Raw genomic sequence first — 26,366 nt, 5'->3', positions numbered from 1 at the left:
CACAACTTTGATGGCAGAAAGTGAGGAGGATTTAAAGAACCTTTTAATGAGGGTGAAAGAGGAGAGTGCAAAATATGGTCTGAAGCTCAACATCAAAAAAACGAAGATCATGGCCACTGGTCCCATCACCTCCTGGCAAATAGAAGGGGAAGAAATGGAGGCAGTGAGAGATTTTACTTTCTTGGGTTCCATGATCACCGTGGATGGTGACAGCAGTCACGAAATTAAAAGACGCCTGCTTCTGGGAAGAAAAGCAATGACAAACCTAGACAGCACCTTAAAAAGCAGAGACATCACCTTGCCAACAAAGGTCCGTATTGTTAAAGCTATGGTTTTCCCAGTAGTGATGTATGGAAGTGAGAGCTGGACCATAAAGAAGGCTGATCGCCAAAGAATTGATGCTTTTGAATTATGGTGCTGGAGGAGACTCTTGAGAGTCCCATTGACTGCAAGAAAATCAAACCTATCCATTCTGAAGGAAATCAGTCCTGAGTGCTCACTGGAAGGACAGATCCTGAAGCTGAGGCTCCAATACTTTGGTCACATCTTGAGAAGAGAGGACTCCCTGGAAAAGTCCCTGATGCTGGGAAAGATTGAGGGCACAAGGAGAAGAGGACGACCAAGGGCGAGATGGCTGGACAGTGTTTTTGAAGTGACTAACATGAGTTTGACCAAACTGTGGGAGGCAGTGGAAGACAGGAGTGCCTGGCATGCTCTGGTCCATGGGGTCACAAAGCGTTGGACATGACTAAACGACTAAACAACAACAACAGGGCAGGCATAGGCACACTCGGCCCTCCAGATGTTTTGAGATTACAACTCCCACCATCCCTGACCACTGGTCCTGTTAGCTAGTGATGATGGGAGTTGTAGTCAAAAAACATCTGGAGGGCTGAGTTTGCCTATGCCTGCCCTAGGGCAGGAGCAACCAACATGGTGCCTTTCAGATATTCCAGCGATGGGGCACCTGTCGTCCTCCAGATGTTCTTGAACTACAACTCCCATCATCCCTGACTATGGACCAGTCCATCTGGAACTGATGGGAGCTGTAGGCCTCAACATCTGGAAGGCAATTCCCAATAAACTGGCAGAGAAAACAAATGCATGATACAAAATCAGATAAGTTAGAGCAGGGGTAAGCAAACTTTTTCAGCAGGGGGCCGGTCCACTGTCCCTCAGACCTTGTGGGGGATCAGACTATATTTTTTTTGGGGGGGGGAGAACAAATTCCTATGCACCACAAATAACCCAGAGGTGCATTTTAAATAAAAACACACATTCTACTCATGTAAAAACACGCTGATTCCTGGACTGTCCGTGGGCCGGATTTAGAAGGCGATTGGGCCGGATCCAGCCCCTGGGCCTTAGTTTGCCTACCCATGAGATAGCACCTTCTCACCACCACCACCAATGTCAGAAAACACAGGCTTACTTAAGTGAAGCATCAGGTTTGTAAATAAATAAATAAACAAACACAAAGAAACAGAATCGCAAGACAGGCCTGCAGCCGAATATTGCAGTATGGAGTAGTCCTGAATAGAATGTTTCATTCTGTTCCTTGTCTCCCCTCCTTTTCTGTCATTTGCCTTCTGTGGCCAACTGAGCACAGCTCTTGGGGCTATTTTTATTTATGTATTTCTGCATACCTCGGGATTTGCTGATACTTCCGCCATTTTTGTGTGGGTAGTACTGTTTCGGCTGCTTAAACAACAGCACTCTGAACGCTGGAAACTGAAGGAATGATTCTGCCCCATCTTATGGGCAAAGGCAGCAGCTCTAAGTAAAAAGCCCAAGTCCCCGTCTGTTGCCCTGGAAGAAGATGGAGTTCAGGGAGCACAACTTCTGCTGCAGCCCTATCAAAAGAGTCAGCTGTATATTTATAGGAGTCTAGAAACTGACTGCTCAGCACAAGTCCGTTTCTGGGAATGAATCTGTAGCATATGACAGGACAAGTCTAGGCTTGTTCTGAGAGGGTTCCCTGTTACGGAACATACTAAATGGAGTCAAGTCTAGGCTTGTCTAGCGAATACATATTCTCTGTCTGGAGTGAAACAGATGACAAGGAGCTTTGCCACTTACAAATGGTTCAGAGGCTTCAAACGCACCGTGCATTGAAAGCAGGTGGCATCTCCCAAAGAATTCTGGGGATTTTAGTGGACCCTTCACAGAGAGCTACAACGCCAGGTAAGCACCCTTTACAAACTTCAGTTCCCAGGATCCTCTGGGGGAAATCGTGTACTCCAAACATACGGCGCGCATACGCAGCCAGGTTTGCAGAGAAAGTGGGGTGTCGCAGGAGTCAGAAAGTAGAGGAGGAAGGGAAAGAAAAGAAAAGACGAGGCTGAGGGTACACATCTTGCCCAGATCTTTTTTTTTTTGGGGGGGGGGGACAGGATACTTTCTTCACGGGTTCCCTCCCCGCTCCCCAACCACCATCAAATCACAGAGCACGTCTCTCTCCATCGCTCTGAACCGGCCTTGCGCTGCCCAGCCGGGCTATGGTGCAAAAGCATAGATCCAAGTCCTTGTGGGTCCCCATATATATTTTTTAACAAACTGTCTCCTCAAAACCACCATCAAGTCACAGGTCACCCTCTACGGCCAGAGACGGGCTGTGCGCTTTGCAGCCATGCTGCGTAAAAATCGTGAAAGATCGGCGAGAATTACTACCTCCGAAGAGTCTTTTTGTGGTGCTTGCCAGCAGCGGATCTTTGAATTATTATTATTATTTGCTATTAATGTAAATCAACTTGCTTCTGACTTTTGGGGCGGCGTGGGGTTAAACCAGAGGGATTCAACATCACAGCAAACGTTTTGCCTTGTGGAAAAGCAAACAATGACTGCATAAAAACTATACATTTAGAGCACATCCTTTCCCACAACGTATCCCGGGAACTGCAGTTTGTTAAGGGTGCTGGGAATTGTAGCTTTTCGGGGGGCAAACTACAGTGTGATGTGTGCACAGCTAATCTGTGTGTGTGAGAGAGAGAGGTGTTCCTTTCTTGTATGTTTGTATGTGAGGAATGCGAGAACGGGATGTGGGGGGAGGAGAGAGAGGCGGGGGAGGGGGACGATGATGCACAGAGCACTCTCAAAATGGCAGATGCGCCCACAGCTTGGCGACCCCCTGGACTGTGCATCCAGAAAAGCAGCACCTCAGGGTGGCAGGCTTTACGCTAGCTTGCTACAGGCGAGGACCTCTTCCCAGAGAGCCCTTAAGGGCGAGCGGATGCACAGACGGGTCGAAAGTCCAGCTGCCGTTCTCGGAGTGACCCACTTTTGATGGGGAAGTTCCTGCACATTCGCCTCCGCTGTCCCGGTCCTAGGCTTGTTCCTCATCGCGACGTCTGGCCGCCGAGAGAGGGAGCCAGCGGGCCTGGATAGAGACCTGCGGATCCGTGGGAAAGGAGGAAGGGAGACGCAACCCAGCGCAGGAAAAGAGTGGACTGGACGGCTCCGCCCGCGGGGAAGGTCTGCTCGAAGGGCGTCCGCGCCGTCGGGAAGCGGGCAACGTCGACCGAGAACCGAGTCCTGGTCACAGGCGAAGGAGAGGAGCTCGCTGCTGCGTCCTTGCGCGCGGACGCCGGGAGGGATCCCTCTGATGATCTGACGGATCCTTTGAGGGAGCCCGGCAGCAGGGCACCAAGGGGCCGGCTGCATAGATGCCCTACTGACAACCCGTGAGGTCTTCGGCTTCGTGGGATGGATCCTGCCCCCGGCACGGACATGGATGGAGGGGGCGGCCGCGGCGAGGCGGATGAGCTGGCCAACGCCGCTGCCCGGGGAGACCTGGAGACCTTGAGACGGCTGCTGGATGGTGGGGCGGACCCCAACGCGGTGAATCGCTTCGGCAGGGCCCCGATCCAGGTAGGTCCGTCCGGGGACAGTAGGAGGAAGGCCGGAGAGCCATAGATAGGTGGGTGAGAGACTGCCGGGGGGTGGGGAGTAGCCAGGATTTAAGTTGGGGTGCGGGCAGGACACCCACCTGTCGCCATTCTCTGTCGACCAAATTCGGAATGAAATGTCTCCACACCAATTGACTTGCTTTTCACTCTAAGTGGCCAGGAAATAAATGGTCAAAACTTTTCAAATATTCTGATCATTTCCTCTTTAAGTTAAGTATTTTTTTATTATTATTTGATTTAGGTCAGGGCAGCTGACCCCCTGATCCCGCCCATGGCTGAAATTTTAAACGTGAGGTTTAGAGGTGCGGAGTATGAGTACCACTCGGGGACTAAACTAGATTTATTGGGGGCTTTGCGGAGAGGGGCTTGTTTTGGGGAGGGGGTTAGTTTTAACAACCCATAGTCAACCCGTGTCCAGTGAGAGTCAGATCCTAGTAGCTGTTCATTCCTAGCTATGCGCACGCCATGCATTTAACGCGCATCCGCCCCTCTCAAAGAAACTTGGGAACTGTAGTTTAAGGGTGCTGAGGACCCAGCGTAGTGCCGTGGTTAGAGTGCTGGACTTGGACCTTGGAGTCCAGGGTTCAAATCTTCACTCAGCCCTGAAGCTCACTCGTAGTGACCTTGGAGTTAGTCACTGCCTTCTGTCGACCTAACCTACCTCACAGAGTCCTTGTGAAGATTAAACAAGGAGGGGCAGAACCACAAAGGCCGTTTGAACTCCTTAGAGGAAAAAGGTGGGATTTAGCTCCAGTAAATAAATACACAAACTGAAGCTCTGGGAGGGGGTGAATTAAGGTTCCCAGGATTTGGAAGGGGTATGTGTGCTTTGAACTGCATGGCGTGCACGCCGTAACCCAGGTGTGCTTTAAAATCACCTTCCTGGAAGTAGAAGGCTTATCGGCTCGATGCAGGGCCCTGATCCAAAACACGCTTGCTCGGAAGTCCTCTCGATGGCGCTGGAATTTATCTTCCTAGGCGCACCCCACGATGGATCCTACAAACTTGGCCCGTTCCAAAACACAGGGCTGATCATCCCCCCACCCAAAAAATAACCACACCCAAACTCAGGTGGAAGAGGAGGAGTCAAACCAGATTACACCCAGATCCGAAATACAGCAATTAATCACAATTTGTGTGCTGCTGCTGACTGACCTAGCGAGCGAGCAGCCTGTTTAAAATTGGGGGGGGGGGGAGGATTTAACGTCCACCCTTTTAACGTCCATCAGTGGCAAATGGATCCATGAAAAGTTAGAAAAGTTGTTCGGATGAACCCTAAACGCTGGAGGATTGGCTTCGAGCCACCCCCAAGTTTGGGTCCATGTTGCGCAGCTTGCCCTGTCCGAGGAAACTAAAAATAAATAAAATAAAATAGAAAGGTGAACAAAATGATTGGAGAATAAAATTATTGGAGCAATCGCTGTCCCAGGTTCGGACTCTCATCCCCGCGCCCACCGCCAAACAACAGCAACCACAGTGTCGTCTTTGGAAAATACTATATTTAAATAAGGATCTTGTTTCAGTTTATGTTTACGTAACAGAAGTACAGTGGTACCTGTGGTTAAGAACTTAATTCGTTCTGGAGGCCTGTTCTTAACCTGAAACTGTTCTTAACCTGAAGCACCACTTTAGCTAATGGGGCCTCCTGCTGCCGCTGCACGATTTCTGTTCTCATCCTCAAGCAAAGTTCTTAACCAGAGGTAATATTTCTGAGTTAGAGGAGTCTGTAACCTGAAGCGTATGTAACCCGAGGTACCACTGTACTGTATAGAACAGATCCCCACTTCGGAAACAGATTTCAATACCAAATATTAACATTTCAAGTGAGGAGAACCAGTCCTCTAATAATACATTCAGTTACCAGAATGTGTCCTGTTTTATTCTCAAAACGATTTGAGACCCTCCCAAAGTCCGTCTTCTCAGCCTTATAAAACGCAACCATTTAAAACACATGACATCCCCCCCCCGCCCAAAAAACCTGAGATGTGTGGTTTACCCCTCACACGAAACTACAGACTGGGGGTGGGCTGGAGTCGTGTGCTTCAAATATATGGTGTCTGCCTAGACTGAGGAGAGAGAATGAGAAATCACTGCAACCCCGAAATGACTGGAGACATTAGACTAAAATCTAGAATTAATCATCAACCATATACATATTCATCTCACTCTTATTCATAAGCTGTCAACTTTTCCCCTTTTTTCAGGGAAATTCCCTTATTCCGAATAGGATTCCTCGCAAGCAAAGGGAAAAGATGACAGCTATACTCTTATTTAACCTCACTGGGGTTTGTTTGTTTTTCACAATGGGAAAAGCTGCTTTTAAAAGCCACCTGGGGGGTCACACATCTCTCGAAAACTACCTCCCCTTTTCTGTTCTGGGTTTTATTCTAACTTTTTGATTCCGTAGCTGGAGACCGAGAAATCCAGCTCAGATTTCAACCGACGGCGGCAACTCAGCCTCACTGACCGATTAATTTAAAATTCTTTTCATGAACACACACGAAAGCTCATACCAATAACTAACTTAGTTGGTCTCTAAGGTGCTACTGGAAGGAATTATTTTATTTTGTTTTGTTTTGTTTCGACTCCGGCAGACCAACACGACTACCTAACTGCATGAAATGAGCTAGCGAAACAGAGAAAAGACTTTGGGTATGAAATGCTATTCGTGTCTACTCAGAAGTAAGCCCCATTGAGGTTAACAGAAGGCTAGCGCTCATGTAAAGTGAGTATTACGTGCAATCATGAGAGCCGACTCCTAGGGGCCAAAGTCCCTTCGGGCCCCCACCCCCATAAAATATTGAAAGGCCCAGGCTGCCATGGACGTAGCCAGGGGGAGGCAGGGAGGGGCCAATTAAGTAAATAAATAAAAATACTTAACTGACCAATTGTGTCACAGATAACTGGGTTCTGCCCCCCACCCAATAAATCGTGGCTACGCCCATGGACGACACCCCCCCCCCCCCAAGTTGAGGGGAATTCTCATTCAAATGGTATGTGTGTCACATCATGTGATCGATTATGCGGGGCAGGGCTTAGTTGCCCCCCCCCCCAATATTTTAATCAAGTTGCCCCCCCCCCCCCCGCGATTCTAACCGCATTAACCTGGGAGTAAGCCCCGCGCTGGATTTTGTAAGGCTCCCTTCCAGCCTTGCATGTTTTTTAAACTGAGATTTGCAAGCTCATCTTCGGCAACCTGAGTTGCCCCCAAACCTCCAACGTTTTTAAGCTCAATGGATCTTACTTTCGAGTGATCGCGGATTATACGTTCGCGCTCTTAGGCAGCTGCACTTAATCGTAACTCTTTGATTTTATCAAGCAGAAAATGGAATTGTCAAGCAGAAAACGGGCATGACATTTCGAAGCAGAGAGAGACAAAAAGAGGGCCAGAGATATCAGTACAGTACTACATTCCAGATTTGGGTATAATTAGAATTACAAGAAGTCTGTTTTAAAATAAAAACACAACCCGCACGGATATCCCTTCTTTTACAGAGGAGTGAGCAATAGGTCGTGCTTTTTCATTTTAAAAACAAATGCGTTGTTTTTAAAATGGTGCCGATTTAGCACAATCAGGCGCTTAACTCCTTCCAAGAACCTGCACCTCTCAGCATCCTAACCTTTGGCCATGCTGGAATTCCAACGTCTGAAGGGCCACACATTCTCCATCCTTGGTTTAAACTGCAAACTCCGGCCCTCCAGATGTTTGGGACTACAATTCCCATCATCCCTAGCTAACAGGACCAGTGGCTAGTGATGCTGGGAATTGTAGTCCCAAACATCTGGAGGGCCGCAGTTTGCCTATGCCTGGTTTAAAGCCTCTGCTGTGACGCGTCTTCACTTTTCCTCCTCGCGTCTATAGTTTGATCCGGCTTCCGGGAGGAAAAGTGAATTCTGGTAGACTTTTATTTCACTGCGCCTCTTTTAGAAATGATACCTTTGTTACTAATGCCAGTCAGTCATTGCATTAAACTGAAGTGGCCCACATTTCTTTGATGGTGCTAGCCCGACTGAATGAAAAAGGGCAGCTTTCATGTTCCCAATTGTAGCAGCTTGTTCCCTCTCCAAATCACAACCACGCATCACCGCGAGTTATTGCATTGCGTTTGTGAATCGATTTACTCTACCTACTCCGCCTCAGCTGGGCTGTGAACAGAGAGCAACGCGGAAGGATGCACAAATTAAATTAAATTAAATTAATACTGCTTTTTAGTCCTTTTAGGGTCTGAGGCAAAATGGTTCGTCAAGCAGAGGTTTCGTTTGCGTCCGTCCAGCTTCGCACTCGTCTCTAGAGATGGCTGCAGCTTTTAATGTAGCATTAGATTCAAACGTCAACCTTGCAGATATAAAAAGCCCTATTTTATTCTATTTTTTTAAAAAAGACTCCGACTTCCTTCCAAAAAAACCACCACCTGAAGATCCAGGCCTTTGGTAAACATTTATTTCTTATAACATTAAAAATGTCAATATTTGGCATTTGATAAGAGTGGCTGCGCTCACTCCCTGCTGCTAGTTCAGCTTTTCTTTCTTCGCTTGGTTTCCTCGCTCGTTTCGTCTCCCTGGTTTTCCTTGCTGCTCAAGAACCGCCCCTCTCACTACAGCCCATCTGGAGAGTTTGCAGACCCGCCTTTCCGAAGCAAGCGCAACGTGCGCGCCAGTTTGGGCTGCGATTGATTCCGTGGGAGCCGTCTTTCTCGATGGGAAAGAAGCAGCAGAAGCGAATACGTTCGCCTCGGTGGAGAGAGAAGACACGGATCCTTTTATCTCCAGCTGGGATCCTTCTGAATAACTCTCTCGAAAGAAAGAATACTAAATTATAATTAATAATAATAATAATAATAATAATAATAATAATAATAATAATAATAATTTTATTTATACCCCGCCCATCTGGCTGGGTTTCCCCAGCCACTCTGGGTGGCTTCCAACAAAGTATTAAAATAAAAGCCGAGCGTGCTTCCAAAATATTTATTATTATTATTATTATTATTATTATTATTATTATTAAGCATGTCCCACCATTTTCAGTTTTATGGGACGCGTTTCCACCCCCAAAAATTGAATGGTACGCACCGTTCGTCATTCTGGGTGTCATGCTATGAATGACTCAGCCGGATACCACCTTTAAAAATCTTATTACTGTTGATTATTAAACTTATTAAAACTACTACTACTACTTACTCCATCCCCGAGAGAGAGAGAGGTCTATCAGAAACCTTTCCGTTTCTTGAGATATGCCCAGTTCCAATAAAGAGCCTCTTGCCAATTTCTCCGAAATGGTCCCTTCGAAGGGCGCGGTGTAAACGCAGCTTTAGCCGGATAAAGTCTAGCGGTGTCCTTACCAGACTTTCCGAGGCGTTTGTGGGATGCTTCGCCCCAAGGAAACCCTCTTTATCCCTAGCTTCTGCAACTTGACGTGTGCTCTTTTAGGACTCGCCTTATTTTGTGTTTCTAAGTTATTTTAAACTCTCTTTAATATCGCTTTAATGTTGGAAACCCCCTGGGACCTTAGACGGAGGGGCGGGCAAAATAATAATAATAATAATAATAATAATAATAATAATAATAATAATAATAATAATAATAATAATAATATGATCGTATGATTGACTTTTCAACTTTGACACTGCGCCTTTTAAAGTTCAGATCCAACTTAGGGTACAACAATTCAGGATAAAATAGGGGGGAGGTAAGCCCCGCCCCAGTCACATAATCCTATGACGCAGTGCACACACACCATTTGAATGGCAATACCCATCAACTTTAGGGGGCGGCCCCCTAAAATATTTTATTGGTGGGACAAAGCCGCCTCGAACCATAGGAGCTGGCTCCTATGAACAGTACACAGATTAGCCCCCCCCCCAAAAAAAATTATTTAATCAAAATTATCATGAGCTAATTAATGCAGCGTGGCGGTCAGGATCTTGGCTATTTCAGCCCGTAGAACATGGCCGCTCCAAGCGCCTAGACGGAAAGCGTAAAGATGCGCAAACCTTGACTTTCCTCTCCTCCTCTCCCTCCAGGTTATGATGATGGGGAACCCCGGGGTAGCTCAGTTGCTTCTGCAAAGAGGAGCGGATCCCAACCGGCCCGACCCGTCCACGGGCACGTTCCCGGTCCACGACGCGGCCCGAGGGGGCTTCCTGGACACGCTGCGGGTCCTGCGCCGAGGGAGCGCTCGTTTCGACGTGCGGGACCGCTGGGGGCGCCGCCCGCTGGACTTGGCTGAAGAAAGTGGCCAGAGCCGGGTAGTCAGTTTCCTCCAGGAGGCATCGGGCTGAAACTCTCTTGACTTGAGATCCGGGATGAAGTCAGAGGACCAAGGGGAGAGCACCCCACCCCGCCGCCGCCGGAGGAGGAGAATCGCGGGTGCGTAAAATTAACACCCTTTGACTTGGCTCTTGAACGCCACCCGTCAGAGACAAGCGAGATGGAGCTACAATTTCGGCGCCAGCATAAACTCGACGATCCTGCTTCGTTAGAAATGTGGCTTGTTAGATGTTTACATGCTTCCACTACGCATGGAGAATGGGTATGTCGGTTCGTGGGACAGTGTCTCCTGGTCTCTCACCCATGCCAGTCTCCCATGTACAATGATGTTCTAAAAGGAAACTGAGACAATAGTCCAGGGGTTGGGGATTTATGGCTCCCCAGATTTTGCGGGATGAACAACTCCCATTTATCCTTGACCATGATTCCCCACAGTGGATGGGGTTGGTGTGGCAGTGCTGGATTTAGGGCAGTGTGGGCAGGAGACACACACACCCCACTCCACCCACAGGGCACTGAACCAAGGGGGTGCAAAATTGAGAAGATCCATTCTGGGGTGCCTTGCACAGGGTGCCATAGAACCATAGAATTGTAGAGTTGGAAGCCACCACAAAGGCTCACTTAGTGCAATCTTTTTGCCTAATGTGGGGCTCCAACTCAGGAGCCTGAGATGAAGAGTCAAGACACACACACCCCATCTGCAAGAGCCCCAGTCTCAGATTATGAAGCTCTGCTCTGGTTTGTGTTATGGATGTTAACAGTGTTCCTTGTGTGAAATGTAAATAGCACTTTGCAATGTAGTATTGGGGAGTATTGGGGATGCGGGTGGCGCTGTGGGTTAAACCACAGAACCTAGGGCTTGCTGATTGGAAGGTTGGCGGTTTGAATCCCTGTGACGGGGTGAGCTCCCGTTGCTCAGTCCCAGCTCCTGCCAACCTAGCAGTTCGAAAGCACCTCAAAGTGCAAGTAGATAAATAGGTACCGCTCCAGTGGGAAGGTAAACGGCGTTTCCGTGCGCTGCTCCGGTTCACCAGAAGCAGCTTAGTCATGCTAGCCACATGACCCGGAAGCTGTATGCCGGCTCCCTCGGCCAGTAAAGCGAGATGAGCACCGCATCTCCAGAGTCGGTCACGACTGGACCTAATGGTCAGGGGTCCCTTTGCCTTATTGGGGAGAATGAAGATTGTGCCAACCTGTGACCTCTTGCCTAAATGCACTCTGCTTCTGTTGCCATGGTTTTTCGTTTGCACAAGTTATGCCTGTTAGTTTTTCCTTGAAGGCCCCAAGGGAAAAATTAATGGAGGAACGAAAGGATGAAGGATGGCCTTTGCAATTTAATTGTGAGGCTAATGCTAATAACACACACGTCACTTTTTTTTAATTCATCTGCCAATTTCTTTTTAAGAAGTTCACACAAACGCTTTCGAATTCTTAAAGTGTCAAAATGAATCCTTCAATCTGACTATATGAGATAGATAATCCTTATTAACGCCATGCAATCAGGTTTCAAGGAAGCAATGCCTGAATAAATGTGAGACCCTGAAAATGTTAAATATGCAGTCAGGGTGCATCCAGACAAAAACTGAATATATTGCAAATGGGTCATTGGCAACAAGTTTTAGTTTTTTGCTTTTCACTTATTTGGTTTTTCCTGGAAAAATCTGGATTAAAAGTGAGTGAGGATAGAGATTGCCATTTGTATGCCAACAGCGTTGTGTGACCACTATAAAAAAACATACATACTCAATAGGTATTCTGGATACCTTAGTCAAACCGGCTGAAATGGGAGAGTGTAATTCATTTTATTTGCATTTGTACACTGGCTTTAAGCAGATAACTTTATTAACATAGTGTAGAATCCAGAGAAAGTTCAGGACTGCATTGAAGCCATGGACAAAGTTAGACATTTAATTCCCAGTTGTTTAATAAAGATTGGTACACACCTAACTTGCACTGGGCTTTGTCTAGGAAAGCAAATCATTATACCCTAAGCCTTCCCTGTAAAAGGAAATCACCGCTAACAACTATTTAAGGCAACTTTTTGATTCAGGAAGTGTAAGTTACCGGTAGTTGTTAAGGAGATATCTAGGAATAATCCTAAATTAATTAATAATATTTTTTATTTATACCCCACCCTTCCCAGTTCAGAAAACCGGGCTCAGGGTGGCTAACAACAAATTTAAAACACTTAATTGTAGAAGCAGCATAAAATACAGTATAAAAACATGAATAACAATAAAATTCAAAGTTCAAAAATTAATTTGGGGAAAATCCACCCAATAAGCATTAGATAGTCACCAGGGCTAGCTGGCTGAATTAGTCCTACTTGGGCCAGCGAGGACACCAGGGGAGAATTAGCTGTGGAACCAAACAGGATCCTACATTCAGCATCTATGTGCCCCCTTCAAGGAAAGTGTGGAGGGTGGGAACATGAAAATGGGCCTTTTCATGGTGGCTCCCCACTTACGGATATTTGTATCACAGACATGTATGAATGAAAATTGTTTTCCCCCACGTTTTCTGTTGTGCTTTTAATCTTTGCACTGTTTTGTATATTGCTTTGGGTTACATGTTGCAAAGGAAAGCAACTATTAAGTGCAATTAATAATAATATTCTGGGAATATTGAAGTGTTGTACCAGCCAGGGAGAGGCAGGCCCTCACAGAGGTCTACAGAGGCCTGGGCCTCTTCCAGATTTTGAGGCCTTTAGTCATAATAACAATAAAAAATGATGACACATTGAAACATATCAAGGCACTCCCCCAAAACAGTGAGTTGCTTGCTTATATATAATCAGCTAATTATATGTCAAGGGAGCCCCACTAATTACAGTCTAATCTTGTGCCACCATAACCAATATATATTTATGAGTAGTTATGCAAAAAAGTAAGTTATTTAATATGAAATTATTCTTTATAAGTTAAGAAATCAAGTCTTCTACCAAATCACATCTCTTATTAGCTTAAATTTGCAGCTCTACCCTGAGTGGGTATGTCTCATTTTCATCTGATGTGCACAAAAACAAGTTATGAAACTTATCACGTGCCAAAAAATCTTCAAAGTGGCGCCTTTGAGCTTGAAGCCCAGGTCAAATGGCTTTCCTGGCTCCCTTTCAAATTGGCCCTGGGTAGGAGTATGTCATCTGTAGTCAGAGAGCTACTGCAGGTTCTGCTTGCTGAATAAGGAAGAGTGAGATTTCTTCAGCCTCCTTGCTTAGAACCAAAACACTCCCCCCCCCCCTCTCTCTCTCACTGGCCATGAACCAGAAATAGTGAAATTTCCATTCACAGGTTATGATCCACAGAATGTGTCGTGTACATGATTGACACAGACATCCATGGGTGACGGCTGAGAAATTCAGACATATGAAGTGGTATTCGAGTAAGCTGGACTCAGAGTAGACCTGCTCCAATTAATGAACGTAACTTAGCTATGCCCATTGATTTCAATGTATCTGATAAAAACTTACTTGAATATCTCCCATAGTAACGGACTCTTTCGGTACTATTCATGTGCAGCTTGCAAGTTGAAAACTAGCCTCTGTCATCCCATTTTCAGCAACATCTGAATGGTAATACGTGTAATATGTGCTCCAGCTCTGGCAGGTTTCGGTGGAAGGGTCACTGCTGAATTATTCTATAGTCATTAAGTATAGAGGACTTGAGTAGAAAATGTTTGATCTGTAGATAATCATGGAAGCATATTCTAAGTGAAGGAATTAACGGTTGGATCAGAGAGCCCAAATGGGATGGTTATGATGCTACCTTTCTGAGCCCATTGAACTCAATAGGACTTCTGAGTAGAGCTCTGTGAAGGATCAGGCTCCGGGGGAAGTGAATCTATCAAGTACTTGGACTAGTTAGTATTTCTTAGCCTGTGACAGATTACCATTGGGCTTTACTGACTTGTTTTACTGCTGTTTGGTATTCATGTTATTTAAATAAAAGTATCAATGGACCGCTCACAAGAATCCCCATCTGTTTTTATCTAGTGCCTCTCCTCTTCAGCAGTCAAGTAATTAAATTCAGGGTGAACTATAAAATCAGTTTTATTAGATTAATTCACAGTAAAGCAAGCGCTTTATTAATTAAAAGCAGAACAGAAAAGCAACCTTTTAAGAAGTTGCAAGCTTAACCAACTGCAGTGGCGTAGCGTGGGGGTGCAGGGGGGGGCTGGTCGCACCGGGTGCAGCATCTGGGGGGCGTGCGCTCGCACTCGCAGCTCTCTGCCCCTACCTGGCTCACTCACTCTCTGAAAATAAACTTGTATTTAGATGCATTTTACTTTAATTACAGAGGGACGCGGGTGGCGCTGTGGGTAAAAGCCTCAGCGCCTAGGGCTTGCCGATCGAAAGGTCGGTGGTTCGAATCCCCGTGGCGGGGTGCGCTCCCGTTGCTTGGTCCCAGCGCCTGCCAACCTAGCAGTTCGAAAGCACCCCCGGGTGCAAGTAGATAAATAGGGACCGCTTACTGGCGGGAAGGTAAACGGCGTTTCCGTGTGCGGCTCTGGCTCGCCAGATGCAGCTTGTCACGCTGGCCACGTGACCCGGAAGTGTCTGCGGACAGCGCTGGCCCCTGGCCTCTTCAGTGAGATGGGCGCACAACCCTAGAGTCTGGCAAGACTGGCCCGTACGGGCAGGGGTACCTTTACCTTTACCTACTTTAATTACATCAGTATTTTCATAACAAACAATACATGTGCTTAGGGGGTAAGGGTTTCTTTAACTAATCTAGTGGAAGAGACTCGAGTGCTAAAATCCACAGGTTAGGGGGCACAAATTACTTGCCTTGCCCCGGGTGCTGACAACCCACGCTACGCCACTGCCCAACTGTTAACAATCTATTTAACTAGAAGAAGAAGAGCTTGGATTTGATATCCTGCCTTTCACTCCCCTTCAGGAGTCTCAAAGCGGCTAACATTCTCCTTTCCCTTCCTCCCTCACAACAAACACTCTGTGAGGTGAGTGGGGCTGAGAGACTTCAAAGAAGTGTGACTGGCCCAAGGTCACCCAGCAGCTGCATGTGGAGGAGCGGAGACGCGAACCCAGTTCACCAGATTACAAGACTACTGCTCTTAACCACTACACCACACTGGCTCTCACTAGAGCTTCACATTTTTGCTGTTACAAAAGCAAAAAGCCCAACCCCTTTGATTTCCCCATGTGCTCAGAACAGCTAACCACATACTGTATCTTGTGAACACACAATCCCCAACATCTCCACATAGGGCTGGAAGAGATTCCTTCTTTAAAACCCTGGAGAGGTACTGCCAGTCATCGTAGACAATATTGAACCAATAGGACTATAAGACTATAGAAAACAGCTCATGTGATCTCCAGGTGCTGGCCTGCTTTTTCACTGTACTTTAAAAACAAGTATTTTAACCGGTGGTTCCAGTTAGATCATTTTAGCATCTGGACTTAGACTCACAGGGCAGGGTCCTTTTTAGGTGGCAATATGTAAAACACCAAAGGGACGCGGGTGGTGCTGTGGGTTAAACCACAGAGCCTAGTACTTGCCGATCAGAAGGTCAGCGGTTTGAATCCCCGCGACGGGGTGAGTTCCCGTTGCTCTGTCCCAGCTCCTGCCAACCTAGCAGTTCGAAAGCACATCAAAGTGCAAGTAGATAGATAGGTACCGCTCCGGCGGGAAGGTAAACGGCGTTTCCTGCGCTGCTCTGGTTCACCAGAAGCGGCTTAGTCATGCTGGCCACATGACCCAGAAGCTGTACACCGGCTCCCTCGGCCAATAAAGCGAGATGAGCGCCACAACCCCAGAGTCGGTCACGACTGGACCTAATGGTCAGGGGTCCCTTTACCCTTTACCTTTATTATATAAAACACCACTTACTTGGAAACGAGGGGACCTTCTGCTCTTTCTGCTGAGAGGTGGCCCAGAATCTGACCCAAAGTCACAGCTTTCAACATGCTTGGGTTGTTTCTTTATCCATCTTTATCCCTGTTGGTGAGTAAAGACCAGAGCATGAAGAAATAACCCTGGAAGGATGCTCCAGAATTCTTAACAGCTTTTGAAATAGGCCTTTTCTCCCTAACAAAAGTGCATACATAGTATTTCAGTGTCTCCCCAGCTTCCAGAAATCCTTCCTTCAAACCCAACTTTTATGTGAGACCATCGGCTATTATACTTTCACCCTCATGCCAACTGTGATGAAGGCTGAAGCGCACAGAACTCTTTGAGCCTAAAAAGATGCAGAACCTTTCACTAAAGAAGGATTTGCTCAAAGTTATCCCATGATACCCTGGTCTCTTCCCTTACATTTTCCCCTTGGTCTATTTCAAATTGAAACAGCTTCCAGGGGTGGGGACTGTCTTTCCCCCCCCCCCAATAATCTGCAAACCACTCCTTATTTCAATTGTGCTATAATAAACCACATGATCTTAGCACTTTTCAAACTGACTACTGTAGTCCTTATGCAGTCCAAGAAATAAAAAAAATGCACAGTTACCAGAGTCAGGACTTTCTCCCACTGAGTAATACGGCTTGTCCATCCTGGAGCAAAATGTAGATTTGCACCTTTCTGTCTCCCCATTAATGCAGGGGCCTCCATGTGACACCCCCAATCTCATTGTTGTCTTCGACCCTTCCCTCTTTAAATGTGGGGTTTCTTTCATTGGAAAGTATGAAATCGCTGGGATCAACAGGGAAGTGGTCAGGTCCAGGGCTGTGAGAATGTTGAGGAAATGTAGGAGAGGATATATTGATGAAATATTATCTCTCCTCACTCAGGCTTGTGAGTAAGTAGCAGAGCACATTCCCTTGCACATTGCTGGAATCTAGTTGATGGATTCGTGAGAATCATTTGAGTTAAGCAATCCAATCTGGCTTACCCAGTCTGGATATTTCCTGGTAAATTTCCCCTTATGTATCCCTCTTAAAATAATAATACAACAGTCTTCGTTAAAGGTAATAGTAAAGTTTACTTACATTCAGTTCATAGTAGTTTCCTGAAGGCAGGCTTTAGCTTATAGTTGCAGTTACATTTATAGTAGTAGTAGTAGTAGTAGTAGTAGTAATAATAATAGTAATAATAATAATAATTTATTATTTATACCCCGCCCATCTGGCTGGGTTTCCCCAGCCACTCTGGGCGGCTTCCAAAAATATATATTAAAATACTGTAATACATCAAACATTAAAAGCTTCCCTAAACAGGGCTGCCTTCAGATGTCCTCTAAAAGTCTGGTAGTAGTTGTTCTCTTTGACATCTGGTGGGAGGGCGTTCCACAGGGAGGGCGCCACTACCGAGAAGGCCCTCTGCCTGGTTCCCTTTATAGAGATACAAAGTGTGGCTTCATCCACATGGATGAGCCATGTGCTGCTGGCTAAGAGCCAGCAGAAGATGGTCCAAAAGGAAAACGGGAAAAGGCTGAAAAGAGGAATATGGCTGCATGACTGGCCCTGTTTTAGGGTCTGCCAGGGTCACGCCCATCTACCTGGTCACACACAGGAGGAGGGGGCTCCAGACCAGGTGTGACAGGAAGTCCTCTTGGCTGGAGCAACATTCCCCTGTGTGTCCACTCTGGGCAAACAGGAAATGTTGTATTTGATTGCTTCAGTGATGTTACATCCCACAAGGGCAACACTAGGATGAGTAGGGCATCATGTGGACATCCCTACATGAATGGGGAAACAGGAAAATGCAAATGCAAGACCAGGTGCAGACCAAAATACCAAGGGCAACCCACTTACTTGACCTAAAGATGGGTCCTTTTTGCTCCAAACTAGTAGGGACGCGGGTGGTGCTGTGGTCTAAACCACTGAGCCCCTTGGGCTTGTCGATCGTAAGGTTGGCAGTTCAAATCTGCACAGCGGGGTGAGCTCCCATTGCTCTGTCCCAGCTCCTGCCAACCTAGCAGTTCAAAAGCACACCAGTGCAAGTAGATAAATAAGTACCACTGCGATGGGAAGGTAAATGGTGTTTCCGTGTGCTCTGGTTTCCATCATGGTGTTCCGTTGCACCAGAAGTGGTTTAGTCCTGCTGGCCACATGACCCAGAAAGCTGTCTGTGGACAAACGCCGGCTCCCTCGGCCTGAAAAACAAGATGAGTGCCGCAACCCCATAGTTAAATTTGACTGGACTTAACCATCCAGAGGTCCTTTACCTTTTTACCTTTACCTGCTCCAAACTATGGTCAGACAGTATGTCATGCACACAGGGAGACAACTTGACATAGCAGTCAAGTACAACATTACTAGGGTGGACATGCAAGGGGATGCTTGGTCCAGCCAGTAGAAAACTTCCTGTTTCCCCCTGGGCTGGGACAAACTTCCTCTGCATGTGACTAGAGGTGGGCTTGATCTTACCTGCCCAGGTACCAAAAGGGGCAAGGCAGGCAGCACACTGTCTCTTCTCCATCTTGCTTGCAACATGTGAGCAGCAGTGACTGCCTGTCTGCAGTCCCTTGGAACTAACTCCCATATGGGATAGTTCCACGTGTATATATTTTGTAACTGAAGTCTGCCTTCAGGGATCCATCTGTGAACTGAATGTGTGTGAGTAAACTTCTTTTATACTTTTTACACAAGATTGTGTCATGTGTATTCTGTTTAAGAGGGATATAAGGGAATTACCAGAATCTTATACTGAGAAGCTAAAACTAGCCTGCAACAAGCTAACCGCTGTGCATTTAAAGGGGGAATGTTATAGAACTTGCTAACTGCTTAGAGCTGAAAACATATTTTAAAAATAGCAAAGTTAATGTGACCGTGCTGGTTTTGAACTCAAAATACGTTAGACATTTGAAATGTGTTATTGTTTCACTTTTGTCTCCCATGTGAATGGGTATTTTCCCCAGCCTATACTTATTTCACTTATTATTGCAAGTTATTTAACACAATTGTGTGTCTGCTATCGAGTACTATTGTATTTTTACAATGTTCTGTGGTAAGTTACTATAGGACTACTATTGTATTTGTAAGATAGGCCCTCCTCTTTGAAACAGGGCCACTTCCATTTAAAATAGAGCCCTTTCCATTGGAATCTCCTTGAGACATCAATAGTTGCTATATCACACTTTGCAGTACTGGGATGAACTTTTTCTTAGAGTATTGAAATTCATACATGTTTTAAACCCTAAATTAAAATCCTTTATATTCATGTTATTACATCACAATGCCTCACAAACAAAACAGCCAACAAGTTGTTATAGAGAAAGTCATCTCAGAGGAAGAATGAGAAGAGAAACTGTTGCCTCATTTCCTACCCCAGTGTAAGATCCTTAGGACAATGCACCAACTCAGGAAGAGGAGAGTCAAACAGAAACTTTTTTTTATAAAAAAAAAAATGCTACTAGCCATCTCAAAAGTAACAGCTTATTAGCTAGGTTTTGTTTATTTTTATTGTAATGTTATGTTGTGAACCGCCCTGAGATCTATGGATAAAGGGTGATATACACATTAATAATAATAATAATAATAATAATAATAACAATAATGCATGTCAGTTATGATTTAGTAATTTGATCATATTTGGACCCTGTCATTCTTCCAAGGAGCTCATCCACAGGAGTCTCAATTTTATCTTCACTGCAACAGATTTCTGGGTATCCTTGATTTTCCTGAAAAGTGACAGATAGCAGTTACCAGAGTAAACTATCACACATGGACAAAACAGCAGCAGACAAACTATGGTGGACTTAACGGCTTAATATGAAAGCAGGAGGAAACAAAATGGAAGAGGGTGGAGGAAGTTGTGTCAGGCCTTCCTCTGCCTGCATAACGTGGCTGGCTGGTTGTACTCCAGCATGCAGGAACCATGTGGCTGCAGCCTTTTGTGAGACTTTTAGAAGACATCTGAAGGCAGCCCTGTTTACGGAAGTTTTTAGTGTTTGATGTTTTATTGTATGTTTAATATTTTGTGGCTGGGGACACCCAGCCAGATGGTTGGGGTATAAAATATAATAATAATAATAATAATAATAATAATAATAATAATAATAATAATAATTCCCCAGTGGCGTAGCGTGGGTTGTCAGCACCCGGGGCAAGGCAAGTAATTTGCGCCCCCTAACTCTCCACCGCACGCCTGGCACCCCCCCCCTCCACAGTGGGCGGCGACCCGGCGGCTCGGATCGGATTCGCACAGCCAGCACTGTAGTGAGAGAGAGTGAGCCAGGGAGGGGCAGAGAGCTGTGAGTGCGAGCGCCCCCCCCAGATGTTGCACCCGGTGCGGCCGGCCCCCCACGCTACGCCACTGTATTCCCCTGCTCCACACGACCTACACAATATCTGCAGACAATTTGGGCATGCAGGCACTAATCCTCACTAAGTAAAATGAAAGAGAGCCTGCTACTCAGAAGGGAAAGAAAAGAGACATGGAAGCAAAGGTTGTGCAGGTGAGCAGAAGTTTAGGAATGTAGCAGGTGAGACTTTTTAAGTACAGTTAACTCATGATTATTATTTTTATTATTAATAATAATTGAATTTATATACCGCATTATACCCAGGGGTCTCAGGTGCTTCACAGAACAAAATCAAAATATAAAACCACAAAATATATAATCAAAATAAAAACAACAGCCCAATAACTCCCCTCCAAAACCCCCACTAATTCCTACAGAATTAAATGTGTTTATTGCATTTATAGCCCACGTATTTCTGCAATGAGACCAAGGTGGTGCCTCGTTCTTCCTCTCCTCATTTATACCCCACAACAACCCTGTGAGGTAGGTTAGGCTGAGAAGCAGTGACTGGTCCAAGGGCACCTAGTGACCATATGAATGCTGGTCTCCCAGATCCTACTCTGACACTCTTAATCAGTCCGTCACATGAGCTCTCCAGCAGTTCCAATGTGCAGAAGCAGATTATTCCATAGATAATGGAGAGACAGGACAACTGACAGTTATTCCTCAAGGAAAATAACCTGCGATGAGCAGCAGAAGATGTTTCAGATCCCTCTCCTTGTAATCATTTAAGTCCTGGGATCTACTGCTGGCAGCTGAAATGGCCCTTCAGCCATTAGACACAGAATGAGTTTCCTCCGTGAGGGAGATCGCACCCTTCCTTTTGTTTCTGTTGCAATTTAACAATGAATACTATTCTTTCTACTAGAGTTAACAAGAATCGCTTCGGGCAAACCGCAGGTCTCATGGGGGTGCGGTTGGGGCACGCAAAATCTTTTAGAGCGGCTCTGAAATATTTTCTTTTGTGCGTCCAAGCTGCTGTCGTGGGAATAGAAGACAGATAAAAAGGAGGAGCAGGAAGTTCTTCGGTTCTGCCAGTCTCGCTTAATTCTAAAGCAAACCTTTTCTGAAGGCGGTCGGACGGACACCGGACTCCACCGCTCTCGGGGCTGTTATTGAGATTCACCCGAAACCGAAACGGACCTGCCACGGCGCAGCAGGAAATGCGCTGGCTCTCTTGCTAACCATCTTGCACCAACAGCTTGGGCCTTTTCTTGCGAGCTGAGGGATCTAAACTGGCGTATTCGCGTCCCTTACCTCCACACAGAACGGGGAATGATTTCTTCACGTTGCAGTCGAGACGGCTTGGCGATCCTTCAGCGTCCCCCTTCGGATCTGCGCAAGGAGACAGTGTGGTTTGGGGAGCCCGGGCGAGGTAAGGTCTCCCGAGAAGAAGGCTGAACCTCAGGCGACCAGAGATCTCTCTCGGGCTCCTTGCGAGTTTACCACCAAGTGAAAATCGTTTTATTTTTATTTCTAACAGGAAAAAAAGCTTGGCCAGCTTCCCTCGCTTTCCGTTTCGGCTAGCGGGATGCTGACGTCCCCGGGGCTCTGCCGGCAGAAGCTGACGCCGCCCAGGGACGAAAACACGGCTGGGGAGGCCGGCTTCCAACGGAAAGCTAGACTAGCCCAGCTTGGCAAGCGCCTCCGCAGCTCCTGCTCTCCACACCCACCACCAAAGGAGCCAACTTCTAGGGGCCGAAGTCCTGTTGCGCCCCCATAACATATTTGAGGTGGCGAGGCTCTCCCAAAGTTGAGGAGCATTGCCATTCAAATGGCGTACATGCGCTGCATCTTGTGATCGGTTATGTGGAGCGGGACTTTCCTGCTCCCCCCCCCTCCACGTTTAATTCAAGTTGGCACCCCTGCCCCCCATCCCAAGAGAAGATCTCACTCTTATCCGGGGAAGCTGCCTGACAGCAGCAACGTCTCCCTTCCAAGCGCCGCCCTCAACGCGGAAATGCGCGCAGCGGATACGCGCAAGCGAGCTCTCCTGTTCAGGCTGCCCGCTACCCGCAGCCTTGCCCCGATAGGGCCGCTCTCGGCCCGCCTCCCTTCCCTCCCCTTCACCGGCGGAGACCGGTTTGGGCCGAAAAGAAGCCGCCCGCTCCCTCTGCGCCACGCGCGCCTGTTCCCCGGCAGCGCAGCGGGCCGAAAGCGAAGTGGCTTCAGCTGCAGCCCCGTTTAAAACAAACAAAAACGCCGAGCGGCTTCCTGATTGGCTGCACGGTCGGGTCAGATGGTGGTGCGTGTTTTCCACCTAGCAATTTCTTCTTTGACGTTTCGAATGGAAACAGAAGGGGAGGAGAGACAGTGGCTGGAGGAGGAGAAAAGGGGTGTGATGATGATGATGATGATGATGGGGGGGGGAGTGCAGAGCGATCTCCTTCTAAAGTTCTTTTTTCCTCTTCCTCCTCCCCTTCACTGAAACATGGTGTGGTCCAAATCTACAGGGGACGGGAGGGGAGGAACGGAAGGGGAGTAACTTTTTGCGCCTGTGGGGACGCGGGCAACGTGAAACCTCCTTGGCAGAGTGCCAGGGAGCTGAACCTGCTTACATTAGGCTCTGGAGAGAGGAGCTCCCCTCCCCCAGCCACCCTCCCTCTCCGCCTCCCCCCCCCCCCCTTCGCCACACGCTGCTCTTCTCCCCCGGATGCCAGAGCCAGCCCAACCCCCGGGCGCCAAGGAGAATCCGCGTGCGCTCTCCCTTCCAACGGACCCCTCGCAGCTTCGCCCCCGGAGCGACGGGCCCGATGGGCACCCGCATCAAATGCACCATCCGCTGCGCCAGGCCCAAGAAGCTGCCGCGTCTCCTCAAGCCCCTTCTGGTGAAGCTCATCCGAGATCTCCTGAGGAGCCCGGGGAGGAAAAGGCCGCTCCACCATTCCTTGGTGCTGATCGTGCGGAAGAAGCCATGCCAGCCCGCCGAGCCTGGAACCTCGGCCCGGAACAGGTAAGGGAATGGCGAAGCCCTTTTAGACGCATGTCTGTCTGCCTCTCTCTCTCTCCATCTCGCTCGCTCGCTCTCTCTCTCTCCCCTCCCTCTCTCCCTCTCTGTTTGTGTGTTCTATCTATTCTATAGAACTCATTTTCCTAGTGAACAAAAGCCAGGAAGTTTCCATCGGCCAAGTCTCCCCTTCTTTCCCCAAGTGGTGAGCGCACTGTTAGAACTCCTGGAATCTGTTTACCCTGGTTAGGTTTAGAACTGCGGACATCTTTAATTCGAAAGTAACTCCATCATGTCCCTGGTCTGGAGTCCTGAAAGGAGCAGACAGCTCATCCATAATCGTTCTGTCTTTTGTTGGAGGCTAATTTTACCTTGAAATGCCCCTGAGTATGTATGCATGTGCAGAAAGAGATCTGGAGTATGTTTATTTGCGTGCTTTATAAATGAGAGATTCCATGTGTTTTATGTATGGGGGGGGGGCTCATTTCGGTGAAAGATGAGACTCGCAGGTAAAACAAACGGCAGAAAGATAGATGAATGGCATATATCTTTGTACATTAGAAGCAGAAGAAATAATCGGTCGGCACCTTCAACTGCATAGAAGGCTGCTTAAATGGGGACAAATCATTTTGAGAGAAGAATCTCACAAAAACACCACCAAACATTCATATCGAGAAGTCTCCTTAGGGTTGACTAAGGAGTGAAATGAGATTACAGATAATTTGCATAATATTTCAATGCAAAATAAATAGATTGCATTAATAATAATAATAATAAAAAATAGGCCTCGAAGATCCGGCCTGCTTCTTTGTTTTCTCTTCCTAGATTAGGTAGGCCTATGCACATTAAAGCAGCACTGCACGTTCTGAAATTGTCGGTAGTTGTGGACCACGACATTTAGTCTCTTGAAATAACCACAATCGTTTATATTCTAGGGGGCTCTTTGTAAATTTAGTACTTATTATTTGGCTGTGAGGGCACAAAACGGAGTTACTGAACTGTGCAAAGCTGAAAGTGTGTATGTTGCAATTGGTGTGTGTGGAGAAATCTTTTCCAAAATCCAGAATCTATCTTAATCACATTTTATAGGTGCTCAGCTAGGAATAGATCTGAAAATGTCAACTCTTGTCACCCCCTCTGTTCAAATTTGTTGCTATTACGTACAATTGCATGTTTGTTTTCCAAAGAGCTCATTATATTGCATGTTGACTTTCACTTTACAAAAACTCCTTATTGTACGAAAAATAAAAACTCAATACTGTCCAATGTGGGGGACACTATATAATATTAGAAATGATTTTTTTAATGGGGCAATATTTATTCCCAATGATATCTGGGCATTAGCTGCGCGAATTAATTTCCTAGAAGGGAGCAAAACGTTATCCTCGCCTGGTGTGTGTGGGCTCCTTCCGAGCGTGGCTTCCTACTGCGAAACAAAGAAACGTGCAATATTTTGAGGTTTATTTCGGTGGAAAGCCGATCTCCGAAATTAATTGCCGAAAGCATGAAATTTTGGGATCAAAACAAAAAGGCAAATTGGGAAATGCAGCGGATGAACAGACGCCTTGGAGTCTAATTGACAAGAGTTTAGCACTAACACAGGATATTTTGAAAGGAAAATGTCACAGTTATTTTACACTGATATTTTTTTTGTATTGTACAGCTATTTCTAAGTTCAAATATGCACCATAAATATTCCTTGCGCAATAGGAAGATTTATAGATAAAGGCAGATGCATTTTACAGTCTCGACCCTCGTTTTTGAAGCTACACTCCTTTTGGGTACTGTCTTGAATTTCGTAAAGTAATGAATTCTCTATTCCACTTTAAATAAACTCTCTCGTGCTTTCACATTTATTTTTTTAAAAAAATAGTTGTAATCATTACGATCGTTTGCAGAGAATCTCTGGGCAGTTTTTATGGGCCCGAGCCTGCCAAAAGTATATCATGTCGAGCAACACCGTGGGGGCGAGGACAAGGCAAAATTAAGCACTTTGGCCCAGTTTGAATATTAAAAAATAAAAGTAAAAATCAACAGGCACCTCCCACGGACTTCACTGTGCTAAAATTGCAAGCTAAAGAGCAAAGCGAAGAGGGAAATGGTTGAGCTAATAACTTGGAATAGCTGCATTGGTTCGTGGTTGCCTGCTTCGCCTTCTGGCAATTGCCGCTTTAGAACAGCAATGTCTAATGGTCTCTCTTCAACCCTCTCCCCTCTGCAAAATATTTTATTATAATGGAGAACCGTTATTTTCTCAACTCTGACTAGAATTAGAGGTCACCAAAGCAGCAAGTTTGCGGCACAATCCTAGGCGCATCTACTCAGAAGTAAGTGGTACTGAATTCATTCGGGTTTTCCTGCGCGGATCATGCTACCAGGCGTTTATTGCACCCCACCCCTGTGCACGCTTACGCTGTACCCTATGCATGCAACCCTATGCGCATTTACACGGGAGTAAGCGCTGCTGAATGCCATAGGCCTTCCTTCCGATTAAGCACATAGGAGCGCAGTAAGCATTTTAGAGTGCTGCGAGATTCTTCGCTGCAGTAAAGGAATTGGGTTTCCCCGTTGGAATCTACTGGATCCCTGTTACAGTTATGTCTCATCTCAGAATTCCGACGATGGTAACCTCCTCAGAAAAAAAGCTGGAATGCAAACCAGATGCGTTTGCATCCGCTGTAGCTCGGTGCGCTCTGGTCAGACCAGATCTCTACAGATTTAGGCCATCCTTAACGCCCCCCCCCCCAACTAGGATCTTCGGATCCCGCCCAGTTTGCCCGCCTTACAACGCAATCCTGAGCGACGATCCCGTAGTGTTCAGTGAGAATTACTCCCTCGTAAGCCTGGGTTGGGCCCAGAAATAAGGCTGCAATCTTATTCCCACGTAAATAGGGTTAAAACTGCAGCCTTAGCGCTGCTCACCCAGGAGTAAACCCGCTTCGACTTCAGTAGGACTTACTTCTGAGTAAACATACTTCTGAGCGCAGGACCGGGCTCCACACGCCTGCGTCCCGCAACAATTGAACCAACAGTATAGCTGCTG

General features: G+C 46.6%; 1 protein-coding gene and 1 long non-coding RNA gene across 4 annotated transcripts in view; one reads left to right on the top strand and one right to left on the bottom strand.

Annotated features, from left to right (window-relative positions):
- The first annotated feature begins 882 nt into the window (after positions 1-882).
- CDKN2B (cyclin dependent kinase inhibitor 2B) overlaps positions 883-26,366 on the top strand; it is a 42,129-nt gene continuing 16,645 nt past the window's right edge. Inside the window, exons 1-2 of one of the 3 annotated variants that reach the window (XM_028713048.2) lie at positions 907-3,867; positions 9,929-11,165. In XM_028713048.2, coding sequence (XP_028568881.2) covers positions 3,703-3,867; positions 9,929-10,186 — 423 coding nt within the window. In that variant the 5' untranslated portion in view covers positions 907-3,702 and the 3' untranslated portion in view covers positions 10,187-11,165. Of the gene's footprint in view, positions 3,868-9,928; positions 11,166-22,827; positions 23,330-26,366 lie in introns of those variants that run through there. The other 2 variants (XM_077920908.1, XM_028713147.2) reach the window with 2 other exon arrangements.
- LOC144325929 (uncharacterized) lies at positions 14,157-21,860 on the bottom strand. Its single transcript, XR_013391080.1, has 4 exons — positions 21,634-21,860; positions 16,641-16,856; positions 16,025-16,132; positions 14,157-14,426 (listed from the first exon to the last, which is right to left on the bottom strand). It is a non-coding gene; the product is annotated as an uncharacterized LOC144325929 (long non-coding RNA).

This window comes from Podarcis muralis, chromosome 17, assembly GCF_964188315.1.
Source record: "Podarcis muralis chromosome 17, rPodMur119.hap1.1, whole genome shotgun sequence".
NCBI classification, from domain to species: Eukaryota; Metazoa; Chordata; class Lepidosauria; order Squamata; family Lacertidae; genus Podarcis; species Podarcis muralis.
This window is presented reverse-complemented; position numbering and strand designations above follow the sequence as displayed.